General features: G+C 37.1%; 1 protein-coding gene across 1 annotated transcript; it reads left to right on the top strand.

Moving 5' to 3' along the window:
• Positions 1-1,620: 1,620 nt before the first annotated feature.
• On the top strand, positions 1,621-24,474 carry LOC105394638 (visual system homeobox 1). The gene is made up of 3 exons (XM_038118897.2): positions 1,621-2,015; positions 12,063-12,307; positions 24,304-24,474. The coding sequence occupies exons 1-3, from the start codon at positions 1,805-1,807 to the stop codon at positions 24,472-24,474; spliced, it is 627 nt and encodes a 208-aa protein (XP_037974825.1). The 5' UTR covers positions 1,621-1,804.

Raw genomic sequence — 24,474 nt, 5'->3', positions numbered from 1 at the left:
TAATACTCAGTTTCTGTACATTTTATGTAGTTATCGCAAGAACCTAACTAAGTACCTACTTATTACATTGCGATGTCTATAAAAATGCGAATATAATATCTATAATTTAATGTAATTAATTGGATCCAACGAAGAATATAATGAATATGTATTTGTGCCTACAGGTTGGACGGACATAACATTACTACCTACTTCATACCGCCACCAAATATACAGAACTTAGACCGTAGCAGTAATTTCGCAAGTTGTGGAGCCGCAGAGAAAAAGGCTTTCAAACAAAATAGCACATGATGCCGCGAGGGTGGCAGACGGGCGCGAGCAAGGAGGCGGGATTAGCAGCGACGAGCAACGAATTGAGCGACAGATCATTGTCGCGCGGCCCGCGGCGACACCACATACGACCGTCTTTTCACGAACACAATCACGATTGTACCCCTTAATGCCATTTTTTACTAATTCCTGATTAAGTTGCCCAAATAGCGCAATTTTGTCACAAAGGCTTGTAAGCTCGCTTTTTTGGTGGGAGGCTTTTTGCAAGTTTTGGGCTCTCAATGGATTATAAACACAAAATACAGATGTTTTTTGTGAAAAGCGATGTCTTTTCGTACCTTGCACACTACCCATTCTTCTACCATAGTACCTATCCAACATAAAAAAATACTTACGTAATAAGTAGATACATAAATAAACTGAAATACGAGCTAATGGATTAAATACGAATGCGTAAATGATATGCATTAAATGACGAGTAGTGAAATATATGTAGTAATATTTCAGCATTATCATTACATTAATCTTCAGCTTAAGGGCGTTTCCAGGGCTTTTTTCTGTGCCAGGTATTTTTAAACCCTATCTCCTAATACCTAGTACCTAACTTCAATCAGAAGTTAATTTCATTTCCATTAGAATAGTTTTGTGTTTTTTTATATGCTTTATATAATAGGTTTTAGATTCTTTTTACTCTGTATTAGAATAAGAACCTATCTCGTTCCAAAATTAAAATTGGATTTCCAAAAAAAATGCTTCTAAACATAAGTTAGATACTTACATATTTTTGTCAATTGGTTTGCTTATGTGTTGTGAAACTTATGAGTAATTCGAAACACGGAACAAATAATATTATACGTATCTTTCGTCTACTCATCTACCTAGTACGAAAAGTGCCTTCATAAGAAAAATATAATGGTGCACCAGACCCTGTTACATATTATTTGCCAAGTTATATCTCTCTTACAATACCTCTAGGCAAATCCAAAGGCAATTTAGCCAGTCAGATATGAATTTGTACAAAAATATGAATAAAAGTAGATAACGAATATATGAATACCAAATTCAAATCGGACTAACTCACTTACATTTCAGCGTTACAAAAACACCACCTTTCATAAATTTAACGATTCGCACGAAATACATTAAGTGACTGAAAAAAGTTTGTATTCTAACTCATCGTACCAACGTAGCTATATAGGATTACCATATAATCTGTTTGGGTGCGTCATGTTGTCACATCCATTAAGCTGCGGTGGGCGGGGCGAGCGCGGCGCCGCCCCTCGGCCCGCCCGCCCCCCGCGCCCGCCCGCCCCGCCGCGGCCGCGCCGCACACACGCCGAGCCTCGCTCCGCCGCGCCGCGTCCCGCGCACTGCACCGCCGGCTTACGTCTTGTCATGAAGCTGCGGCTTGTTTACGTACGGCTACAAACGCATTAGACATTTATCTTAAATCGGACTGTTAGTGTAGTGATAAAAAACAGAAATCTCCCTCGTGTAAATGTGTGTCGTGTCTTGTTTGTTGTGGCGGTGAGCGATGGGCGCGACGGGCGAGGGCGCGTGGCGGCGCGAGGGGCCGGCGCTGCTGAGCACGGCGCTGCTGCTGGGCGGCTCGCTGCCGGAGCGCGCGCCGCCGCCGCTCTTCACCATCGACAGCATCCTGGCGCCGCGCCCGCCGCCGCCGCTGCCGCCGCTGCAGCTGCACCACTTCACGCACTCGCCCTTCCATAGGGCTCATGACTTCTTTGGTATGTTACTAAAGTTTAATTCTGGTATCTTTGGTGGATATATCGTGCCGTGGTTAAGGTAAAAAAATATATGATGTCCATTTAAAAGTTAATGTAATTATTAATCCGCCGGCGCCGTCGGAATGGCAGCTATAGCACAGTAGCTATAGTTCAACAAGTCCAAAATTTTTTGTTCCCTTCATCAACAAAAAATTTTTAACTGCTGTTGTTAGATTGCGACTGGGTTTAAATTATGTTTGTTCTAAATATTATTATTTTTATTATAAATCAGAAATAAGCAAATTATCCGGTACCTAACTGTACCGCAGTTAATAAAACCAAAAGGAAAGTGTTAGCAGTTTTTAAAATCATAACAGATTAGTTGTGCTGTCTATATTAACAAAAGTAACATTTTTATTGGAAATTACAAAATGTGTTATACTTACTGGAACAGCCTATTAAAGGGGATTGAGGAATTTTGTAACCAGGCTGTATACTACAAGAATAATACTAGCAAATCTCAGTATGTTTTTTTATTATGCAGATTGATAAACTACAGCGACAATCACAAATTGAAAATTGGTTGTTTTCCATTGTCTAAATTAGCATGAAGAAATAATACTTAGGGGAACCCGGGGTAAGACGGGGTCGCTAAGGGAAAATTAAAAAAACAACAGGTATTTATAACCACAACGTTATCAATTATTTATGGCTCATTAGGAACTTAATGACGAACACTTTGGCATAACTTTTGCCAAAAAAGTAATCATTACAATTGACTTATTTTAAGAAATGTAAAAAATGGGAAATAAACCATCTTGCCCCATGTACGGGGTAAGATGGGGTAAGTATACTATGTGGGGCACAAAACAGACAAACAACACTTCTTCTGTGATTTTATCGTCAACACCAGCACCTGCAGTGTGAGCCCAACGCCTGCACCTTTGAAATCCGACCCACTTTTCCTTAGATTTAAAGTAGGACTATTGATATCCTCAAGTAGAGGTAGACACAGTCATCTTGGTTGTTATTCTTCTTCGTAGGCAGTATCTGCTTTGTCTTTTTAGCCTACTTCCCTGTAGCCCTTTTAGAGCCCTTCTACAATGTCAAATATCGGGTTGGAGAAAAAAAAAACTTTACCAAGCTAGATCCGTACCCTATCTTGCCCCTCCAAAAATACCCCGTCTTGCCCCACGTTATATTTTTTATAAAAATAATTCATAAAAAAATATTTTCAATGTTAAAGTGATTTTGCACATATTTAAACAAAGCGTACCAAACCTTAAATAAAAAGACACAATTACCAAAAATGCCACTGTTTTACTTACTGTGTTGTGACTTTGTTTCTACCGGTCAAAAATAACATGGACACTACTCAAAAACAAACAATTGAGCTTACACAAAAAACGCATGCGCTCACACCTGCTGTCACTGGCGCACTAAAAGTCAATCATTTAAGCCTTTCTATTGGCTCATTACTTAGATTCCTAAGATGTATAGTTTTGCATATATGTTGGGGGTCCCGTCTTACCCCGCGACCCCATCTTACCCCGGGTTCCCCTACTACTTTAAAGTGTCACAGTACCACTTTATTTCGGTTCTACCTTTTTTGGCATAAGGTTTATTTGCCTAATCTCGTAATGCATAGTAACGTTTGGTCTAAGTCTCGTTTCGCCGAAAATCGTATGGCATAAATCTCGTTTAGTAAAAAGATATTTTGCATAATATTGTTTAGCCTAATAATGGTATGGCCAAATCTTGAATAGTCTAATAATGCAAATAATGCGTAGGTTATATAAAGTAATAATATTCGGGCTTTAACTTGGAACAACTGGTGCCTTGTATTGTTTCCTTGTATGTAGGAAACGCTCCGCTCCGCTTCTGACAAAAATGTGCACCTAACACGCTCCTCCTCGCTTTGCTCGTCGTCGCACCTATCTTTAGGTTTCGATCCCATGGGGTTTAATGGCGTTTGTAATAATTATAATTGTCATTAACTTTCGATATTTTGATAATTCAATAATTCAATATCGTGATTTTCGGGATGTATGAGAAAAATACCACAATTTGTACATTTACAACATAAGTAGGTACTTAATATATTATTTATTAAGATAATATTAGGAGAAACAAGATTACATAGTTATATGAACAATTTGAGCAAACGAGACTTACGTGTTTCAAGATTGTGCCAAAAGAGTTTTCGGCGAAACGAGCCTTATGCCACGTAAGACTTGGCATAGTGATGATGCAACCAAACAAGTTTAGACCTTACGAGTTATGCGAAACGAGTTTTGAGCAATAAAGATTAGGCGAGATGAGGGGAACCCCTTTATTTCACTTATGAACCGTCATACTTATATGTATACATTTTTTAAGATTATAAAAATCACTAAAAACAAGGTACTAAAAAGTAGTAATATGTGATAGTTAAAATACATACTTAAATAAGCTAAGCAGATAATGCATTTTTGAAATTGGTGTGATTAAAAACGAATTCGAATCATGGCAATGCAATGGCACCAACTTCAGAATTAAATAACTTTCAGATAATAAATTGTTCTAAAAAAATTTTTTTTTTGTAATTTATATAGTTGGTATATTATTACTTTTTATTATTGTGTGTGTGTTGTTATTTGTAAAATTATTTTGCACTGACACTCCATCTAGTTCCAATTAAAATATCTCGTTGCCGTAAAATGATATTGCGCCTGGCAGTCATTGTTCACCGAAAGTAATAATGTCCGAAGCGTCCGTAGTCGAGCTAGTTTCAGTGACCATAACTGATCGTTGAAGTTAAGCAACACATGGCACCGTCACCCATCACATGGGATTTCCAGTGGTTGTTTTCTGGGCGCTTCCGTGCTTTCGACGGCACGTTAAGCCAAGGTCCCGGTTACTGTTTCGGCAGCAGTCGTGAAGGTATATAAGAAACTTCGGGAAGCTGGAAAACATCTGACAGTCAGTGGGTTGCTCACTTACCCGACAACTATTTAAGCACAAGGTTGTTTGCCCAGCCAGCGTGATGGGCTAGGCATTCCAAACCCTTCCATCATTGGAAAGAGACCCGTGCGGCCCGTGCCCCAGCAGTAAGGTTGTGATGGATTGTGATCATGGTCTGTGAAGATATATCAACTGTCAGATACCCATATTACAGGCTCTGCCTAGTTTAGGTTCGGATGGCCGTATGTGCAATGTCCCCACTTATTATTATTATTATTACTTTAACCGCGGCAATAATGATAATGATAATTATTGACTTGTACCGTTGATTTCTTGATAGCAAAAATGGCATATGAGTTCAATTAAGTTAAGTTATTGAATAAATAAATATTAATTTGCGCTTCAGGCTTCGTTCATAATTTATGGGGCCTGTGTAATATAGTATGTATATATTTTTACTGTTTTGGGTGGTCTTTCAACATATTTGTTGTAGTAAGCGGCGTAGTCGACTAACAAACATTTTACTTGATAATTTAGAGGAAGTCACCTAATCAAGTGTGTTCATTCATTATATCCGCTGCTCGTTAACTGAAGCGGGTGTATAAACTACTAATTTATACTATCTACTACTTACATGGGAGTGTAGCGCCATGTCTTTTTTTTTTCAATATATTTAATTTCGTAAAAATATTTTAACGAAATTAAATATAGTGTTGACCAGTACCCGTATCACGAAAATTCGAGCTAACGAATAGAATCGAATGCGAGTGCGACTATTGTCAACTTGACAGCACTTTCCAACACTTTTTACCTTTCGAATGAGTTTCGAAAAGAATGACCACAGAGTACATAATATTATTCTGACAATGACCTATGGAATGAGCGCTGTACTGTACAGCGATCCGGAAAAAACGCAGCACATTCTATTCGATAGTCTATTCGAAAGTGCTGTCAACCTGTCAACAACAAAATGGCGGTGTATAGATTTGCGAAAGTTTGACAGCTATCATTCCATAGGTCATTGTCAGAATAATATTATGTACTCTGTGGTCATTCTTTTCGAAACTCATTCGAAAGGTAAAAAGTGTTCGAAAGTGCTGTCAAATTGACAATAGTCGCACTCGCATTCGATTCTATTCGTTAGCTCGAATTTTCGTGATACGGGTACTGGTCGGTCAGTTTACTGTCAAAGCAAGAGAGCAACAGATTTTATTTCATTTTAGTAAATGATTGATGCAAGTCTCCCCCCAGTTCCATTTGCACCAGATATTTAAACGTAATTAGGTAAGTCTATTGGTGTCGTGCTGAGTTAGTATTCTATCGAAGCAAGAGAGAAATATTTTTAATTTTGTTTGAATATTTGGCGCAGTCACCCTAAATGTCAAAATAAATTCTTATACGACTAAAATTTTTAGGCAATCGTAACTTTAAAAAAACTCATCCTCATTTTAATTATTCCTTTAGAATTCTTTTAGTACACTTGACCCCTCTTTGATTATAAATATCCGTCCACCCTAAGGTTGTCTTGAGAAAATCGCTTTAAGCGATAAGGCCGCCATTTTTTTACATGTGTTAGTATTTAAGTTATTTAAGTTTATTTTATGTGTGTGTACAAATAAAGAATATTCTATCTATCTATCTATTCTTCCCTCCCCCTTTTAATTTGTCATTTTTTATTACTTCTATGTTTGATTCTCAGTCAGATCGATCGATTTTATAAATTTATAGTAAAATTAGCCATATTATTACTACACATATTTTCCTTGAGGTTAAATCCAAAACATATCTTCCGTTTGTCGGCACAAACGTGGCCGTTTTGAGAAAAACGGTTGCAAACTAAAGTTAAATAATACTAAATCGATACATATATGCCACACATATCGCACAAGGATCATCATTGTGAATTAATTTTTGGGCAAAAACTCAACAAATACCATCGAGCATCCGCCATATTAACCAGGTATCACGGCTCTAGCTTATTTTTTTCCAAAACTCAAATTACCACTTCGAGGCACTGTTTTCAATCGATTGAAGACAAAATCGGAAAATTTAAGGAAAATTCGCCGTGAGTACTAAACACAACTCTTGATTAACAGCATATAAAAAATTGTGATGATTGGATAATTTGTTGGCATATACAGGGTTATTTGCAAGTAGACCTGATCCTTTCAGGAGGTGATAGAGGAAGGCATTTCCAGTCGATTATACCCTATAATGCATTATCCGAAACTTAACCATTTCTAAGATATTTAATATTTAAAGATTTTTTCATGTTTAAAACCGAAAATAAAAAACCTAGCCATATTTCAATACTTTTTTTGGTTTGTTTAGCATTAGTAACATCTTAATAAACTTATTAAAATAATCAAATGTGCATTATTCGACTTAAATAAGACACAATATCTCAAAATAGATAAACATTTTTAAAAAATATTCAAAACCTAAAAACAAAAAAGTTAAATTAAAAAACAAATTTCATAAAACAATTTTTTGTGCACTTCAACTTAAAAACATTGTCAACTTATAAGCTTTCAAATGAGATATTTCAATATCAAATCGATTTAGGTATCACCAAGATATGGCCAAAACAATCAGAGAAGGCGGAGAAAACTCAACAGGGGTTTCCATACTAATGTGAACAGGACTGAAAACCATCACACTTTTTACCTTTAAATTGCGCTAATTTTGTTAGTTTTTCTGTGGAATTTTGTCCGCCTTCTCTGATTGTTTTGGCCATATCTTGGTGATACCTAAATCGATTATAAGTTGACAATGTTTTTAAGCTGAAGTGCACAAAAAATTGTTATATGAAATTCTTTTTTAAATTAACTTATTTGTTTTTAGGTTTTGAATATTTTTTAAAAATGTTTATCTATTTTGAGGTGTTGTGTCTAATTTAAGTCGAATAATGCACATTTGATTATTTTAATAATTTTATTAAGATGTTACTAATTCAAAACAAACAAAAAATGTATTGAAATATGGCTAGTTTTTTTTATTTTCGGTTTTAAACATGAAATTGTGGCAAAAATTCAAAAAATCATTAAATATTAAATATCTTAGAAATGGTTAAGTTTCGGATAATGCATTATAGGGTATAATCGACTGGAAATGCCTTCCTCTATCACCTCCTAAAAGGATCAGGTCTACTTACCAATAACCCTGTATGTATCGATTCTAAAAGAGCATACTTTGAAGGTAATAAAATAAATTTGGATGAATAACAAACATTTTGTGTTTTATTGATAAAGTCCCGATACTTTTTACACAGAATGTATACATATTTTATATTTTGATGGAATTATACTGACACAGAGTCGTAATAAGCATTTATAAATTTACAATAGTTCTAAAAAAAATTAAGTCATCTAGAAGATTGGTACTCTCCTCTACTGTACTTATTTCTAATATGAAAGACCCCGTGATTTGACAGGTGACTAAATACGTTTAACGTTTGGTGAAATTCCACCAAAATTTATGAACCGCATGCCTACTATGTAGAAGTTAGTGTTCAAGATCATAATTATTAATTAAGTACCTATTAGTTTTAGAGCTTAGTATTTCAATTTATTGTTTGTTTAAATAAAAATCAGTACCTATTATTATATTTGAAATTTAACTTTGCCCGCAGAATTCATTAATACTATGAGTGTATAATGGCGAAGTCTCGTCGCCCCATCCCATGTGTAGGGCCCGTCTAATCTCATCCAAACCGCAGTAATATGAGAGCGTTTTAAAAATCTAAACATCCCCTGGGCGCTGCTTTTAAACTGTTTAAAGCAAGAATAATAAAAAAGTAATGGTAAAAGGCGGTCGAACAAGGAGATTGAAACAAAATTATTTCGGATAACAACAGTGAATTGCTTAAATTAGTCCAGTTTATATGCGAGGTATAGATATTTCTACTTACTTACTGACTGGCTATTGACTGATGAACACCGCACTTATATATGTCGCAGGAATCTGGTTGTTTTTATAGTTTAGTTAGTTTGTGAGATAAGTAAGGGCTTTGTAACATAGTCTTTTTGTTGACTCTTGTCTGGTCATGTTCACCCTAACCAGACATTACAAAGTTGCTATACTATATCCTATTAAACGACTTCGCTGAATGACGTTCAGTCAAGACGTCGAACGTTACAATCAACGACTTGACGAGTTGTCCTTTAGTCATACAACTGAATAGCGCCATCCAATGAACGCGCTAGTGATTCAACCAAAACGGAGATTCGACCAGATACCTGCGACATATACATTATTTTCTCGATTTTACACCAGATAGTAAAACGTACTTATATGCCTTGTTATTACTAACCATATAGTAAACTAGCTTCAACTGAGTAGCTTTGTCACAACAAAAAAAATGTGTTTCAGTAATAATCATGAATAAGAAAAAAACCCTATCTTATCGCCAATTATGGTTTTACTAATACATAGTTACCATCAAGTAAGGCTTTTTTTAGATCGAAGATGTTTTTCATTAAATTTACTTTTTATGATTTATGCTAATTCCTTTCAATTCCACAGCATTAAATATACAGGGTGTTGCAAAATTGGTATACTAAGCCGAAACCTAGTTTCAGGCTTAGACATACCATGCTGCACATGTAGGTTTCGGCTTAGTATACCCTTTTTGCAACACCCTGTATAGGTATGCACTCGTCATTTTCGGCTCCAAAGTATTAGCCTATCATTATTTTCATTAGTGTATGATGAGTGTTGTAAAAGTTAATTAAATGTTTAATCAATCCATCTACATATTAGCGGTGCAAATGGAGACAGAGAAAAAATGTTTTAATTTTATTTACTCCGACTTACTACGAAGAGACCTACGTGTAAAAACACACTTTTGAAATGAAATTGCAAAAATCACCGGAAAAATTGTCTGGCCCAAGTGAATAAAAGTAATTTGTTCCTTGATTATAATATTAAAAGGTTTAAATTATTTTAATTTTCTGATCGCGAAGTTTTACGAACTTTTAACAGGAAATTATGAAAAATCTTGGGGTAAACTTTTTATGAAGTCTGTCTAATAATTAACCAAGTACCTATCAGCAAGTTATTTTTTACAAAAAGTAAACTAAGGCTTAGCTAAGGTATAATTAATAAGGTTAAAGGTTAAGATAGATACCTATTTACAATAAATATATAGGTGTATCAAAAAAATCTTCCGCAGCACCAGCACACTAAGCTCGTATTTGTTAAGTCCTTGTACCCATTTGAGACTATCCGGATGGGTAATATATGACTATTTTTTTTTACTTACTTGTACTTTACTATAATATAATACAAGTACTCAATAAGCTGGAACGCTGAAACCGGCATTAGTAAATATAAATAATGATTTCTTAGAAAACACAGTATAATATAAAAAGACTATAAATATTGATTCATCCTTTTCGACCTTTAGTAAAAGGTATAGATTTCAATTTCCCGCTACCAGTACGGCCGGTCTCCGTAGCCCGACAGTACCGGCAGATCGCATAAATCGATACAGCTTATTCGGCGGCCGCCAGCTTCATATCTCCTTACAAACACGCCGGCGGCCTTAAAAGCTTTTAAATTTCCACAGGAAATAAATACAATGTAATACCTCCCGTGGCTCGAGGAAGTATGCAAAGTACAGATTTTTTCCCGTTCCTTATAATATTGTTAACGGTTCGATGGCCTCCGCACTCTCTCTAAGTCGCGATTTTTCCACGCTGCTGGCGGTGAGGCGAATTACACTGATGCGGCGAGACGTGTGCGCGGTACTTTTCTACATACAAGTTTTTTTAAATATCGGTGTGTTTATCTTTTCTACTGCAAGACTTAAAATGGTTAAATGGTTTTAATTCTCATAATTTATATCAAGAAATACAAGTGACATAAAGAAACAATACTAAAAAAACAATTTCCATTCCAAATTAGTGTAGGTACAACGTTTAGAAAAACTCAAAATGTGAAATTCACTCAAGCGAAGCAGGCAGAGCTACGTAAGTGCTACGCGCTACGACGGTCGTCGTAGCATGCTACGGCTACGAAATTAATATCCCTAGAAAAGAATTTAACGGGTTCACGAAAATGCCTTAGAACTTACAAATAATGTTCATTAAAGCATTTACTTATTTATCTAAATGAAGGCATGATTGTAACAATCCAACCGATATCATATTTTTTGAAACTTTTCAATCGATTAAAAGTATTCCTATAGATTGCTATAGACGTTTTGAGAGTAAAATCTCAAAAGTTAAAAAAATGGTTTTAGGTGGGTTTTTACAATCGTGCATTCAAATAATATAACGATTATTTATAGAACAACTTTTGGTCTATCACTTTTGGAAATTCGTTATAGAATAAAAGTTGTTTAGAATTCACTTCACTATTTACGGGACACCCTGTATTGAAGTAATATTTTTCATCATACTGTGTTAAATTTCGGGTAGTGAAACTATTTGTAATACGACATAGCTATTATTACCTTTATCAATGAATTTAATATCAGAGACTACCAAACCATTGAGTAGTAAAAAACATATGGCTGCATTTGTGACTGAAATACTAAAAATCGTTTCAACTCAATAATATTCAAATTAGGGTGTATACGAGTACTTTCACGATTTAAACAAAAGTTAACTATGGTAATTTATTTTATTATTCGAATCTGTGTTAATAATGTAAAACTACAAACATATTAAATGATTATATTTCAATAAAAACTACTGACATAAACATAATTCATCATAATTTAATATCAGTACTTAGTTACAAACACAGAGTAGACTGTAGCCATATACTTACCAAAATAATCGAATTAAAACAGTTTGAACCTCTCTATGAAGTAGTCTAATAAAAACCTCTCCTTAACAAAGGCTATTTCTACTATCTTGAGTTATTTGTATAATTATCAGGACCACTAAGATTTCAGGTTCCTGACCTTCTCTACACGAAAGGCATACTTAGGAATCACACAATCAATTTTTTTTCAACATTTAACTTACAAAAGAACTATAAAATTTAAAATATCTAATTTAAACTACATCTAGTCTCTCACTCACACTAATTCCCCGTATCTTAATCTTAGCCAGCAACAATCACCACACTTGAGAACATCGAACTAACAGCTAACAGCGCGCTTCCTCCTCACAGGCGTCAGCGGGGTGGGCGGCTCCGGCGGCGCGGGGGGGTACGCCGGTCTGTACGGCGGCTACGCGGCCGCCGCGCTGGCCGGGCTCGCCGGGCCGCCGCCCAAGCGCAAGCGCCGCCACCGCACCATCTTCACGGAGGAGCAGCTGGAGCAGCTCGAGAACACCTTCGACAAGACCCACTACCCCGACGTGGTGCTGAGAGAGCAGCTCGCGCTCAGGGTCGACCTCAAGGAGGAGCGGGTTGAGGTGAGTCGTTACATCTACTTATTTATTTGTGTTTTTGACTTGTGTTTCCATGGAATGTTCATCCTGTCTGGTCTAGTCTATCGGTTATAAACACGCCACTTGAGCCATTACATACCTACGTGCGAAACATCTTATAAAATTATGTCCTCGCAATTTTAAGACCAATGGTAGGTATTGAGTGATTTTGTGGATTGCTAGCTACTGAGTACTTTTAACGTGTCCTTTGAAAGGTACTTATAGGTAATACTTATTTGCTTTTACCTTTTATAAGGAACAATAATCTTTTAATTTATGATTTCGTTTGAAGTTGTATTGTTATTATGATTTCCAATCGAGTTTTATTTATTGTAGCCACATTAAAACTCCTTTGTCGTCGATATTGAAGGAATTCTGGTGAATTTGCGCGGCTTCATACATCTCCGCACAAAGCGATAAGTTGTAAAGAACGATCCATATGCACATTAACCACATCTTGTATTTTTTATCAGATTTTCTTTAGATTCTCGTGTATTTAATTATTCAAATTTATAAACGATATGTTAAAGTCATATCATTGTTTCCGTTACGTTTGCCTAACTTATACCTACACACTGGGCTAAACTATCGAATACGTACTCAGAAGCTACTTGTCGTGTGTGATGGGATGAGCGTAACTCGGTGAGCAGCGCGCGTCAACAGTGGACATGACTCAGCTATTCTATAACCTCTTCAGTGTCACTAGTGCGGTGCGGGTGGTCCAGAATCACTGCCTTCTTCTACTTTTATACAACTAAATCATCCCAAAGTAAGGAGTTGTGGAATATAAAGTAATTTAAAACTAAGTTTGTACGTCAAGTCTTTTTGCTAAATTAAATGAAATGAAATAGCGTGACAGCATGCACTAATAAAAACGATCTATCCATTTATTTTATCATATCATGATTTTATACCTAGTTCCTAAAATTTTAAAAATGAACTTATTGAACAATTCATAAAATATTGCATAGTAAGAATTCTGCAACAAACGGTAATCCAATATATCGAATTTGCGAAATTCCTTCACTCCGAAAGCACCTTGCGTAAATAAGTAAACAATAGTCAAGGTAACGGACTTAGGATCCGAGTCGCCCTTACAAGATACGTAGTAAGGTTGATTTTGTGGTGCGGTGGTGAAGTGATGTTAGTAGTTCAGTGGCTGGAGAGCGGCCTGGGTGGGCGCTGAGTGCTCCTCACACAACACGGTAGCGAGCAAACACCCCGCGGCCCACTCGCCGACACGACTTATCTCACTCACTGACTAGAGAAAGTCACCGTCTCGCGAACGCCCTTTATTCGTACATCGCTTCACCGTTAGCGACACCCGCTCCGCCAAAAACGTTTAAAACTTCTAAGGTTTTCCATCAAGGAGCACAAAGGTCACACTCGTGTGTGCCTGTAATGCAACCCTGTAATTAATTATTTTTCAATACAGAATCCGTAGGAAATAGCTAAACGAAACTTCAGCTAAGAGCTTTTATAAAAAGGGATCGCGTGGCAAGGCGGGTGACGGAACCGCGAAAATTAATCTGAGTTAATTAAATTTGATTTATTTATGGTGAGGCTGTGGACCGGGCCGGCCGGGCCGCCGCCGCCGCCGCCGCCGCCGGGGACGCGGACGGTGGAGCACAACACAGCGGTTAATGAGGGTCCGTCGTACGGCTTCGCCCCGGATCACGCTGTTTTTCCGATTTGCCAAACTTGCCGCTTCAATTATTAGTAAAACAGGGGTTCCACTTTAAATATCAAACAAAATTAATAACGATCGCCGAACTTTCTGAGATAAAGAAGTAAGTTACGTTTATTGAATTAATGAATGAAGCCCGACAAATGTGAATGAAACAAATAAATTAGAAACAGAACATTGATTTGATTGTTGTATTAAACGATTGTGTAGCAAATGTACCTACATGGAGTGGAATTTTACTAATGCACCGTCGGTGAAAAAAAACTTGCTTCCTCCTACTTCCTACTACCCCTACCACCTAACGCAGTCTTTTTTTAAGAAATTAAAATTTGTCACTTTTTGAAAAACCACTTTTAAAAAATATTTTTTTTTATTAATTATAGAGTTATTCTGTTTCCCGATAACCATACCCGAATCCGCGCTGTTCTATGTATAAGGATAACTAATATGAAACCTATATTATTCTAATTTCAATCTATAATTCTATATTATTTTTATGAATTCTATCTAGTAAAATTTTGGCATAGATCGTGCTATATACAAAGATGTTCCATATTATGATTGTATGATAGCATTATCTTAAATCCGATTTTGCTGATCATTACTTGGGCGCTTCTAAAGCCGTGGATATAGTTGTATGAAGAAGTTTGCTACAAATGATTTAAAAAAACTTCTGTAGGTAGCAGTTTCTAATCTAACTAAGTATATCATAATTTGATATTTTAGCTCATTGTTGAGTGCTATTTTTAACAAAGAATCTAGGTAGGTTTTCATTGTTACATTTAAATCTGCTGCCTTCCGAATCGAATTACAGTGTTTTAAATCATATTTTATGGTCATCAGTGCCGTCACAATTTCACATTCAAACTTTCGCATTCGCATCTATACATATTATCAACATTTCAGCCTCTTAAGTTATTAAAAGGCAGCGAGTAAAAAGCGCACATTCAGCGGCCCCTGTTATTTGTTTAGCGGCAATTGGAAACTGCATTATTAACTCGCTTTTGTTTAGGCGCCCGCAACACTTGGCGGAGCGGCGCCGCGCTGTTCACGTGTTTACCCCGCTTTGTTTCAATGCTGTGCGTACACTCTAAACGCTGTACGTACAAACTACACGCTAAATAAAATGCCCGAAATAAAAACGCCATTTTGTTTTGTGTAAGGGTTTAAAAGCACCGTGCTCCAAAAACTACAAAGTGAATTTAAACAGTGACAAAGCGTACATAGAGTCAAAGCAGAACTAGAGAAACAAGCTTTGTTGGCATATAATAGAAACAAGGTGGACTCGGGTCGTTCGGATAAATGTACCAAACTTATTTAATAGTAGGACGACAAGTACCTAAGTTAATGATTGATTCAAATCAAATACGATACATAATAATAATATATTATGCTAAAGTAATCAAGTCAGAAATCTTTGTTCGGTGTGGAAATGGCAATGACTTACAGATAATTTAGCTATACGATTTAGCTATCAATCAATACTATTATTACGAAGATAACAAAGAACACAATAAACAATAGCGTTATCTTATAACTAAAACTGATATCTTCAAAGTAACTGTATCAAAACAATCAAGGAATCATTCACTTTTATGTAATGTAGAGTACCTAAATTACAGTGTTTTAAATAATCAAGCATGTATGTATATGTATAACCACTCACAAGCCAAGTATGTCATGAGAGTTTCAGGAATACCAAAAAGCTGTTTCATCATAATAAAGTATTAATTAAAATAATTTATCGACTGAAACCCAATTTATTTAATGAAAATGTTATTTCTCTCTTCTTTTAATCATGTGAGTAGTCAACCCATACAAGGTTTCAGTGTTAATCAATTAATGATGCTTGCTTGATGATGATATACTTATTTCTCATGTTGGTATAAATATGGCTATGGTGCACTTCGGTTTTTTTTTTATTATGACATACGGACGGACGAAAAGACGAATCATAACAATTTATTTTTTTTTCATTTGGCAACGGAGCCTTAAATGTGAAACAAGTACTTACCATTCCCTCGTCTGCACGTCAGGTTAACGCGAAATTTTTGTTCATTATCTTGATGTGGTACAATATTTGGCAAAATGGCAAACAGAAAGGGCGACTTGGCATTGTTCTACAGACAGGGTTGAAAGTTAAATAACGTTTAATAATTAATGAGCCAAGTAATCTTGTCTCCCAAGTGAAAGCGAAGCCTCTGGCGAACGGCGTAAAAGAGCGCAGAATGTTCGCTTGAAATTCTCGTATTCGGTCCTTTGTTTTTTTTTTCATTATATAGCTTCCACTATGTTATTGTATTTATGACGTTTCCTTATGTCTGGTAAGTAAAGTTGGTTTTCCTTTGCAGTCGTCAAAAATGTATGGGATTTGAACTGTCTAAAAACCAATAATATAATGGACAGAGTATATAAGTAGTTGTTAGTTCCTGCGCTTCCTAGTCCAAATCCCAGCCATAATAGATGTACGTGGTATTCTATTTAGATTGATAGATAGATAGATAAATCGTTTATTTGTTCCACTTAAACATAATACATATAAGTAGTTACAATAAATTAGATAGGTACAGTTAAATTATGGAACATGTGTGTATTTAGTAAACAATGCCAACGTATTCCATTTTATAAACATTTACCTACATACTACACTCGCGAGCAATAAAAAAGTCCCCATGACATAGCACCAAATTACTCCCAAAAAGAAAATAGTAGCTCAATAACGTAGTATAACATGTAAAAGCGCATCAGAATATAGCCAAACTATAAATTAAGAATATTGTGTTCAACTACCTAAATTAAAAAAAAAAGATTATTTTTTTCATTGCTCGCGAGTATATTTTTAAGTATGTACTTACATACTATACCTCTGACTTACTTGAAACTGTAGGATAAAGTTTGTATATATCTATTGGTAGCCTAAGATTGCCCCCCGTTATCCAGACTTTAGCGCCTCGTCTGTGATTATGTACCTACTGATTGCCCCCAGCGCTGACGAGAAGACAATGTGGATCTTGTTATAAAGGGAGTTTAATGACATTGAGTAACCAGCTCTTTTCATTTATTTTTCTTGACTTTAAATAATATATAGAGTTTTAAACAGTATATTAATATACGGGACCCGTTTCATTCCCGTGATTGTAAATCTCAAATGCCTCCTTGTGCTACTTATCTTAGTCTTGAGTAAAACCCATCTTGAGAAGTAAGAAAGCTTATACGGAAGAAATGAATGAATTCGCAATAAATTTTTCATCTTAAACTGCCCCGTAATTTAGCCATACAATTATTATGTTGTTAATTTTTATCCCTCTATGTTATTATCAGTCATACTCATTTTTTCACATTCACAAAGAAAGAAAAGACATTTATTTAGAGCTACAGTGCCACAAACTTATCTGTTCCGGTGACAGCTCACGTAAATGTGTAATATTTCTTAATTCTATAAGATTTTAGGTTTGCCAGTAGTGGTAATTCGCTCTTGTGGTTTCAATAAACCCATCTAATCTATATATCAATATATAATTCAAATTCATTAGTAAATAATGAGATATGGATCAATTTAGTTCGCTCTCACCGGAACAGATAAGTTTGTCGCACTGTACACGAATACACCACTTACACAGAACAACAGTTTACATATACGCTAATAACACAAACACAGGATAGTACACAAAACAAAAAAAAAATGACTTCTTCGGATAAAGATTTTGTCGTGTCAACCAACACGAGCTGGTTGCCGGTCGGTCGCCGTGGTGAAGGAGTTGCCCAGTTTTATTGGCGTTAGTTGCTGACTGTCCAGCAGAGTTGCCAAATATATATGTATATAAGGTCTCTCGAGAATTAGGTTGATCTCGAGGTAAGGGTTTTGTGTATCCCATACTCACTACACTTTAGCACTAATTACTTCCAAAATGGCCATCGAACACCTACACGCATACAACAACACTGCAAGACTATCGTCTCGGCTCCACATTATTCTATGCCTAAATACACTTAAATATCTCGGGTGCCTTTCCTTTTCCATGTAGACGTACCTATGTAGATTTATCTGTGGCCTCCGTAAAGTAATTATTGTCACTGGTCGAGCGGCATCGCCCATTCACCTGCTGGTAATTGGACAAATGGAAACCGGAGCTTGCAGGTCTATTTCATGTGCTGGTTGCCTAGTAAGGTTTTTGATATATACTTACAAAGTAGCTTTTCCGATTACAATTGGCAAAATATTTCATTATGCTTTCCTTGTAGAAAGCATAATGAAATATTTTTAGAAATCACATGTCTGCATGTCTTGTCTATCCTTGTGCCAATAGAAATATTTCCACTTTCGAATATTAGTTACTTAGTATGGTTATCAAAATTACATGATTAGTTATTTTATTATGTATGCGTGACATCGTCGTAGCAAGCTCGTAGCGCGTAGCGGCGTCGTAGCAGTACTCTTGGCGTAAATCGTTTAATCCAGTTTCTCCTATAATTTAGTGTCTACTGAAAACTTTTAAAAGTATAATATGCTCGAAATACATACAAAGGTAAGTCCTTTGTTCAGATTGTTTTAAGCTTTTTATCGAAACTTGCTATGAGTATTTTATAATATTATTCTTCAATACTAGCTTATATAGGAATATTTTAGTTCCAATTTCAGAAGAATTTCAATATTTAGATACTAGCATTTTTACCAATATCATTTTTTCGATGAGATATTCGCACTCCCGTCGTCCCGCACAACAGTTTCAGTGCTCTCATCTCAATATGCGGGTAATATCTACGCTCGCTGCGCCGCCGCCGCCGCCGCCGCCGCCGCCGCTCGGGAAGGAGCACAATGATGCCTCCACCAAGTGACAGATAGATGTGAACAAGAAAAAGTGGGCGTGTCGCCCCGCCTACCGCCGCTCCGCACCCCGCGCGCCGCACCCCGCCGACTTATCTCGTAATAGGGAGATATAAAGCAGATACGAAGCTCGCAGCATGTTACTAAGTAATAGAGATCCGCCATTTTGAGTGTCATACCGACCCGCGCCACTGGCAATAACGCCTTTATTACCTACACTGTAAGTCTGCAGCTGAGCTGATCAAAGAACTTCCTCGCTAACTTCAATTTACGCTTGTTACCCTCCTCTTTGACTTACCAACCGGTATAATGATAATGTATTTTTGATATCTGACTGTATTATAATGGATAACGTTTTATTTGTTGTCAGCTAGAGACGCGTAAAGTCCCCGTTTGAGATGAGAATTGAGATGTAACGTTGCGTTATTAAATATGTACCTAGCTGAGGGATTGACAGGTTAGGGAAGGGAGATAATTAACATATTAACTTAGTTAATCTTCGACTTTGATTTGATTTATAATAATAATAAAAGCAATTCTGCCAATCAATTTTATGTTGGTAGGTATGTTTTGAATTAGAAGTGAGAAAACTACCAATAATATAATGACTGACAATCTGAATAAATAAATTCGTGAATAAGAAAATCTGAATAAATAAATTCGTGAATATGTAATTATGTACCTATTTTACATACATTTGCTCACCAGAGGCAGAGATTACGGGTTGTCATTATGGAGTAAACATAGTGTTAAATAATCGTAAGTCGATCACTACTACCCTTGGAGCTGAGTTACATACGTTCGCCTATTCGTAATGTTTCCTGAAGTAGGTATTTTTTTCCAACGGTTCCTCGACAGATATGATAAGGCCTCTACCACTACCATTTGCAGATAACAAATTTACATAAGATACCTTTCTAACGTTTGTTTATAGAAAAGAGCTTTTAAAAAAGCTTTTATTAATACGATCAGCTTTCTCTAAAACTGTGGATCCGGCCCCGGCTCGTCCGGTCACGCAGAGAGTATCACTCTATTATTTATAAACGTTCGATACGCAATACAAATTATTGTTTTCAAAGTATAACGTTAAGGGGAGCCGCTGTTTGTAGAAAGCCCCTAGGGAGCGCCCTCCAATCCGCCGGAAGCCGCTAAACTGACGCTTATTCCGAGGGCTTTAGTGTTTATTTTAAAATAAGAATCGTTTTAGCAAAGCGCTTGTCAATCGGTGACGAAATCGGGGTACTATTAAAGCGATCTTCTGACAATTGAATTTGGTTTCGGTTTAGTTATTGTAGTCGCTTACGTCGTTCCTTGCCGCGCCGCGCGCGTGTTTGCACTCGGTAATTGATACGAAGTGACACGCGAGGGGCAGCCTCCGGCGGAGACGACTAATGTTTTGACATTAACCGAAATGAGGTGGGTGTGATTTGAAGTGCCCTTTGTGGAATTATAGTCGCGAAGGACGCTCTTAATAAAGACTAATGCATTTCGCAGCTAATGGGGAGATGGAAGGCGACAGGTGTGAACGGAGAGCTAAGCTTCAACAAACCTTTTATATCATGCTTTTCATCATCTCGTATTAGGCATCGTTAGTATCAGAATAATAATCACTGGCATTAAGTCAAGCTTATCAAATCTGTTGGTACTCATCACACCAATGAACATACCTAGATATCTCTAACGAAAAGCAATATACTTACAGTTCAATTTTCATTTTTTTTTTACCATCCTTCATATTAACAATTAGATTTGTTAATACTTGTATACATATACAGTTTATTTAATATATTTATAGTACTTTTACTATATTATAGATCCCAGAATATAATGTGCTAGCAAAAGTTAGATTAGCAATTGGTATCATTACATTGTTTTTTTATAACCTACGCTACGTGCTGAATGTCAAAACCTTGTAGGGATTGAAATTCAATTTTCATTAACATGGGAACGAACATACGACTAATGTACTTACTTAGAAAATATGTTGTAATTAACTCCGCACAAAACGCTGTAGAAATACGAGCGGATATTTAAACTAATAGACACAATCCAAGCAAAACATCTCAGTTGAACCCTAACTAAACCATTTTACAATTAGCGAAATTATCCGCCCCGGGAAAAACCGGGCCGAATGTAAATTAAATCGACATTAAGGTATCAAGGGCGGATCAGGCGGTCCATTAATAAATCAGTTCGCTAAAACCGTAATTGTAATCTCAAACAAGATGGAGGGTGCGGTGTGTTTGTTCTAACAACATTATTACAATAAGTTCCGAGCGCGCCGGCTCGCACCCGGGCGGTCGCACGCTGCCGGATCACCATTGAATACTATTAGCTGCCGAGCCTTACGATTACACTTAAAGGAAATAGGATGTAACCTACCTAATGCGTCGTAGTTACCTAATCCAAAAGCAAAATCAAAGAAAGTGCTCGTGAAAACATGTTGCACCTTAGTTTAAAAAAATATTAAATCGCAAGTTTCCTTAATTAATCAAACTAATTCGCAGTATGAATCAATTACTTAAATGTATGGCCTTTTTAAGTCCAAAACAATTTGTTCATTTGATTCTCTATTCTGCTGTTTCCGATTACTTTCAGTATTTTCAGATTTCGTGGATCACCTCCATGTGAACTCTTATCATATACTTATCTATCCCAATGTTTCTATTTGGGTCTTAATTTAACATTAATTTCATAACTATATGCAACATTATCCTGGTGTAATATCCTCCTATGCCGGAGTGTGTGGTGAGGCGTCGACGCGTGGCCGCCGCCGGCGCTGCCGCGGCACCTGGCGCCTCCCACGACACAGCGACCCATCTCCAACAACAACACGTATCACCCTCGCAACCCTAATACGACTCCGTTACGATACGTCCATGCATTATATCCTCTTCAGTTCCTTTTAAAGCAGCAAAATATTATGCTTTTGCGATAATGCCACTCTTAGGTTTGTTGTTTTAGGTGTGCGTTTTTGCGAACTTCGATGTTTCTTGTTGCATTATTCTAATTATGTGGAGTTATCGCAAAGCTAAAACGAAGTAACTGTTTTACGTAGTAACAAATTCAATACATTTTGAATCCGAAAATTATTGTCAAACTTCGCTCTCGGCTGTTCAGACCGATTGAAGTAGGCAATACTCACCTCTCTTCTCAAATGCGTTCCACTGAAATACCTATTTTATCACCTGTAAATAGAGATATAGATATTAATTATATGCCTTAACGCTATTTACAATCTGATTAATCACAAGATCCCATAATTATAAAGATGATCCAAAAACATACTGTCTAAAATTACTATATATTTTATCTAACATTGCTGAAATTATTTACAAATCTGCTGTATGTAGAATTGTACATTTATCTGTATAGCTATGCAACGTAAAGTTACTCTTGTGAATGTTCCTATACAAGTCTTTACCTAATATGGAGCCTGCAAGGAGACTTGAAACCTTTCAGAGCTTATTCACAAAGGTATTTAGGCATTCTCGTCGACATAAGAACAATAGGGCATGTTCACAATCCCCAGGTATTGGAAGATTTAACAGAGATCGGCGCTGTAGTTCCGAACGAGAATTAACCAAAGAATTATTTATTAGTCTCGGGTTAAGTTAAATCGATTTTGGCGATTGTGTGTAACTTGTGCGGAGTTGACTTTAGTTAGACGTGTTTTCAAATAGGATTTGTATTGATTCGACGGAGTAGGTCCTTTGTTTGTGTTGGCCGGGCAGAATCACAGATGCCGGAGGGCAGTATTGCACTGGCCGCCGGTTGTTTAATTTTGCAATTGAAGTCTTATATATGTTTTCTCTTAATTTTTATCCTACTTCTCCTCAACATTTGTATTTCGGGCTATTCATTATTTGATTTCCTCATAACAAACAAATTTTCAATACACGCAGACCCCTCGCATTTGTTTCCGCCGGCGTTCAGAATGAGCTCAACAATCACTCAAGTCAGCACCAGAAACCGATCTTGGTTTTTATTCAGAGCTATCGGCTAGCAATCAAAACAACAACGAGTTAACCACAACACAATCAGGGGCTGACAAAAGAGCGGCGGGTGTGAGTTAATCTTATTGGTGGCGAACAATGGTGCTGGTGCGAACAGAGGCGGCAAGGAGCCCTCAGGTCTGCTCGCGGCGGCCATATTTGCCGCTCCAGGGACCTCGAATGGCCGAGTGCGGGAGTGCTAAGCCGCCACTCATTCGCCGAAAGTTAATGGGCTTTTTGTGAAGCTTCCGTCGACTCTTGTAATGCAATTAACACCAACAATAGCGGGCTCGTTGACGAATTAATATAAGCTGTTCTCTGTGCCGGTGCCGCCGGCCGCCGGGCGGTATCAGATCGTACTGCCAGTAGGGTTAGTTGATATTTCAATTCATTAATTATACCTAGGGAAGTACTTGATTTAATGTGTACTTATATGGCATTTATTTATTTATTAGGAATATCTATCATTACAATAATACCTACTGAATCTGTTAACTATAACGGTAAAACTAGATTAGATGATATGTTTTGTGAAGAATAAGGATAGCATAATAAGTTAAATATGCATTTTATAATAACTTATTCATACGTGCCTAGATTTAAGTAACTCTTTCATAAATCTACGACCATTCATGGAATGAGCGGAATCATAAGGTGTGTAACTAACTATCAATAACATATTCAAAACGAATCCGCAACTAGGTATCTATGTAATATTTTAAATCCTTTGTAAGCTGAACAGAAACATGCATGAAGACACATTAAATTCACAATGAAGCAACTATGAATGAAGGATCACGACACAATAGTAAGTGAAACGCGCTGTTGTGACCGCTTCGGAGCCGCCAAGGGCCATCGACCATCACCAATAGATGTACAAGCTACGAGTGGTCGTAGACGTGGAGGCGGCGACCACCCGCGGCGCCCGGGCCGGGTGTAGTCGCCTGGAAGTGCCGGCCGGGACGCGCCCGCTACCGGGAAGCCTCAATGGACACCACACAGCCTCGCACAATGCTACCTGGCTTTACCGCTTCATTTCACATCACAGATACGTTTCTATCAGTAGCGCGATCGGCTGCCCCTCGCACTCAATTGTCCACGATTAACATGCAGGATTAAATGTTATGAGAAAAAAACTGTGTATAGGTACGCAGTGTATTATAATGTTGTTACAATCAACTTTTTCGGAATTCGAATGGAATACGCTGTATTGTGATTTATCGGTATCAGTGCCCCACATTCAGAGTTAACAAATAAAAGGTTGTGGATAATAGATCTCTTAAATTAGTTACGCGTTAAATATAAAATCTTATTCCATTACAGCTATCCTACCGTGTATTCGTAGATACAAGTAGGCTCTTATATTGATACAATATAGTTACACAATACGACATCACATCTTGCTGCACCAGCAACACTAATAACAATTATAAAAATGTACATAACAGTATCTAACCTGCGTATCCTCTTTCAGGTGTGGTTCAAGAACCGGCGCGCGAAGTGGCGCAAGCAGAAGCGCGAGGAGCAGGAGCGCCTGCGCAAGCTGCAGGAGGAGCGGGGGGGGTGCCGCGCGCCGCCGCCCCGCGCGCCCGCCTCGCCCCCGCGCTACTCCGACCACTCCGACTCAGACCTGGAGGTCGCCTGA

The sequence above is a fragment of the Plutella xylostella genome, chromosome 12 (assembly GCF_932276165.1).
Source record: "Plutella xylostella chromosome 12, ilPluXylo3.1, whole genome shotgun sequence".
Taxonomy (NCBI): Eukaryota; Metazoa; Arthropoda; class Insecta; order Lepidoptera; family Plutellidae; genus Plutella; species Plutella xylostella.
This window is presented reverse-complemented; position numbering and strand designations above follow the sequence as displayed.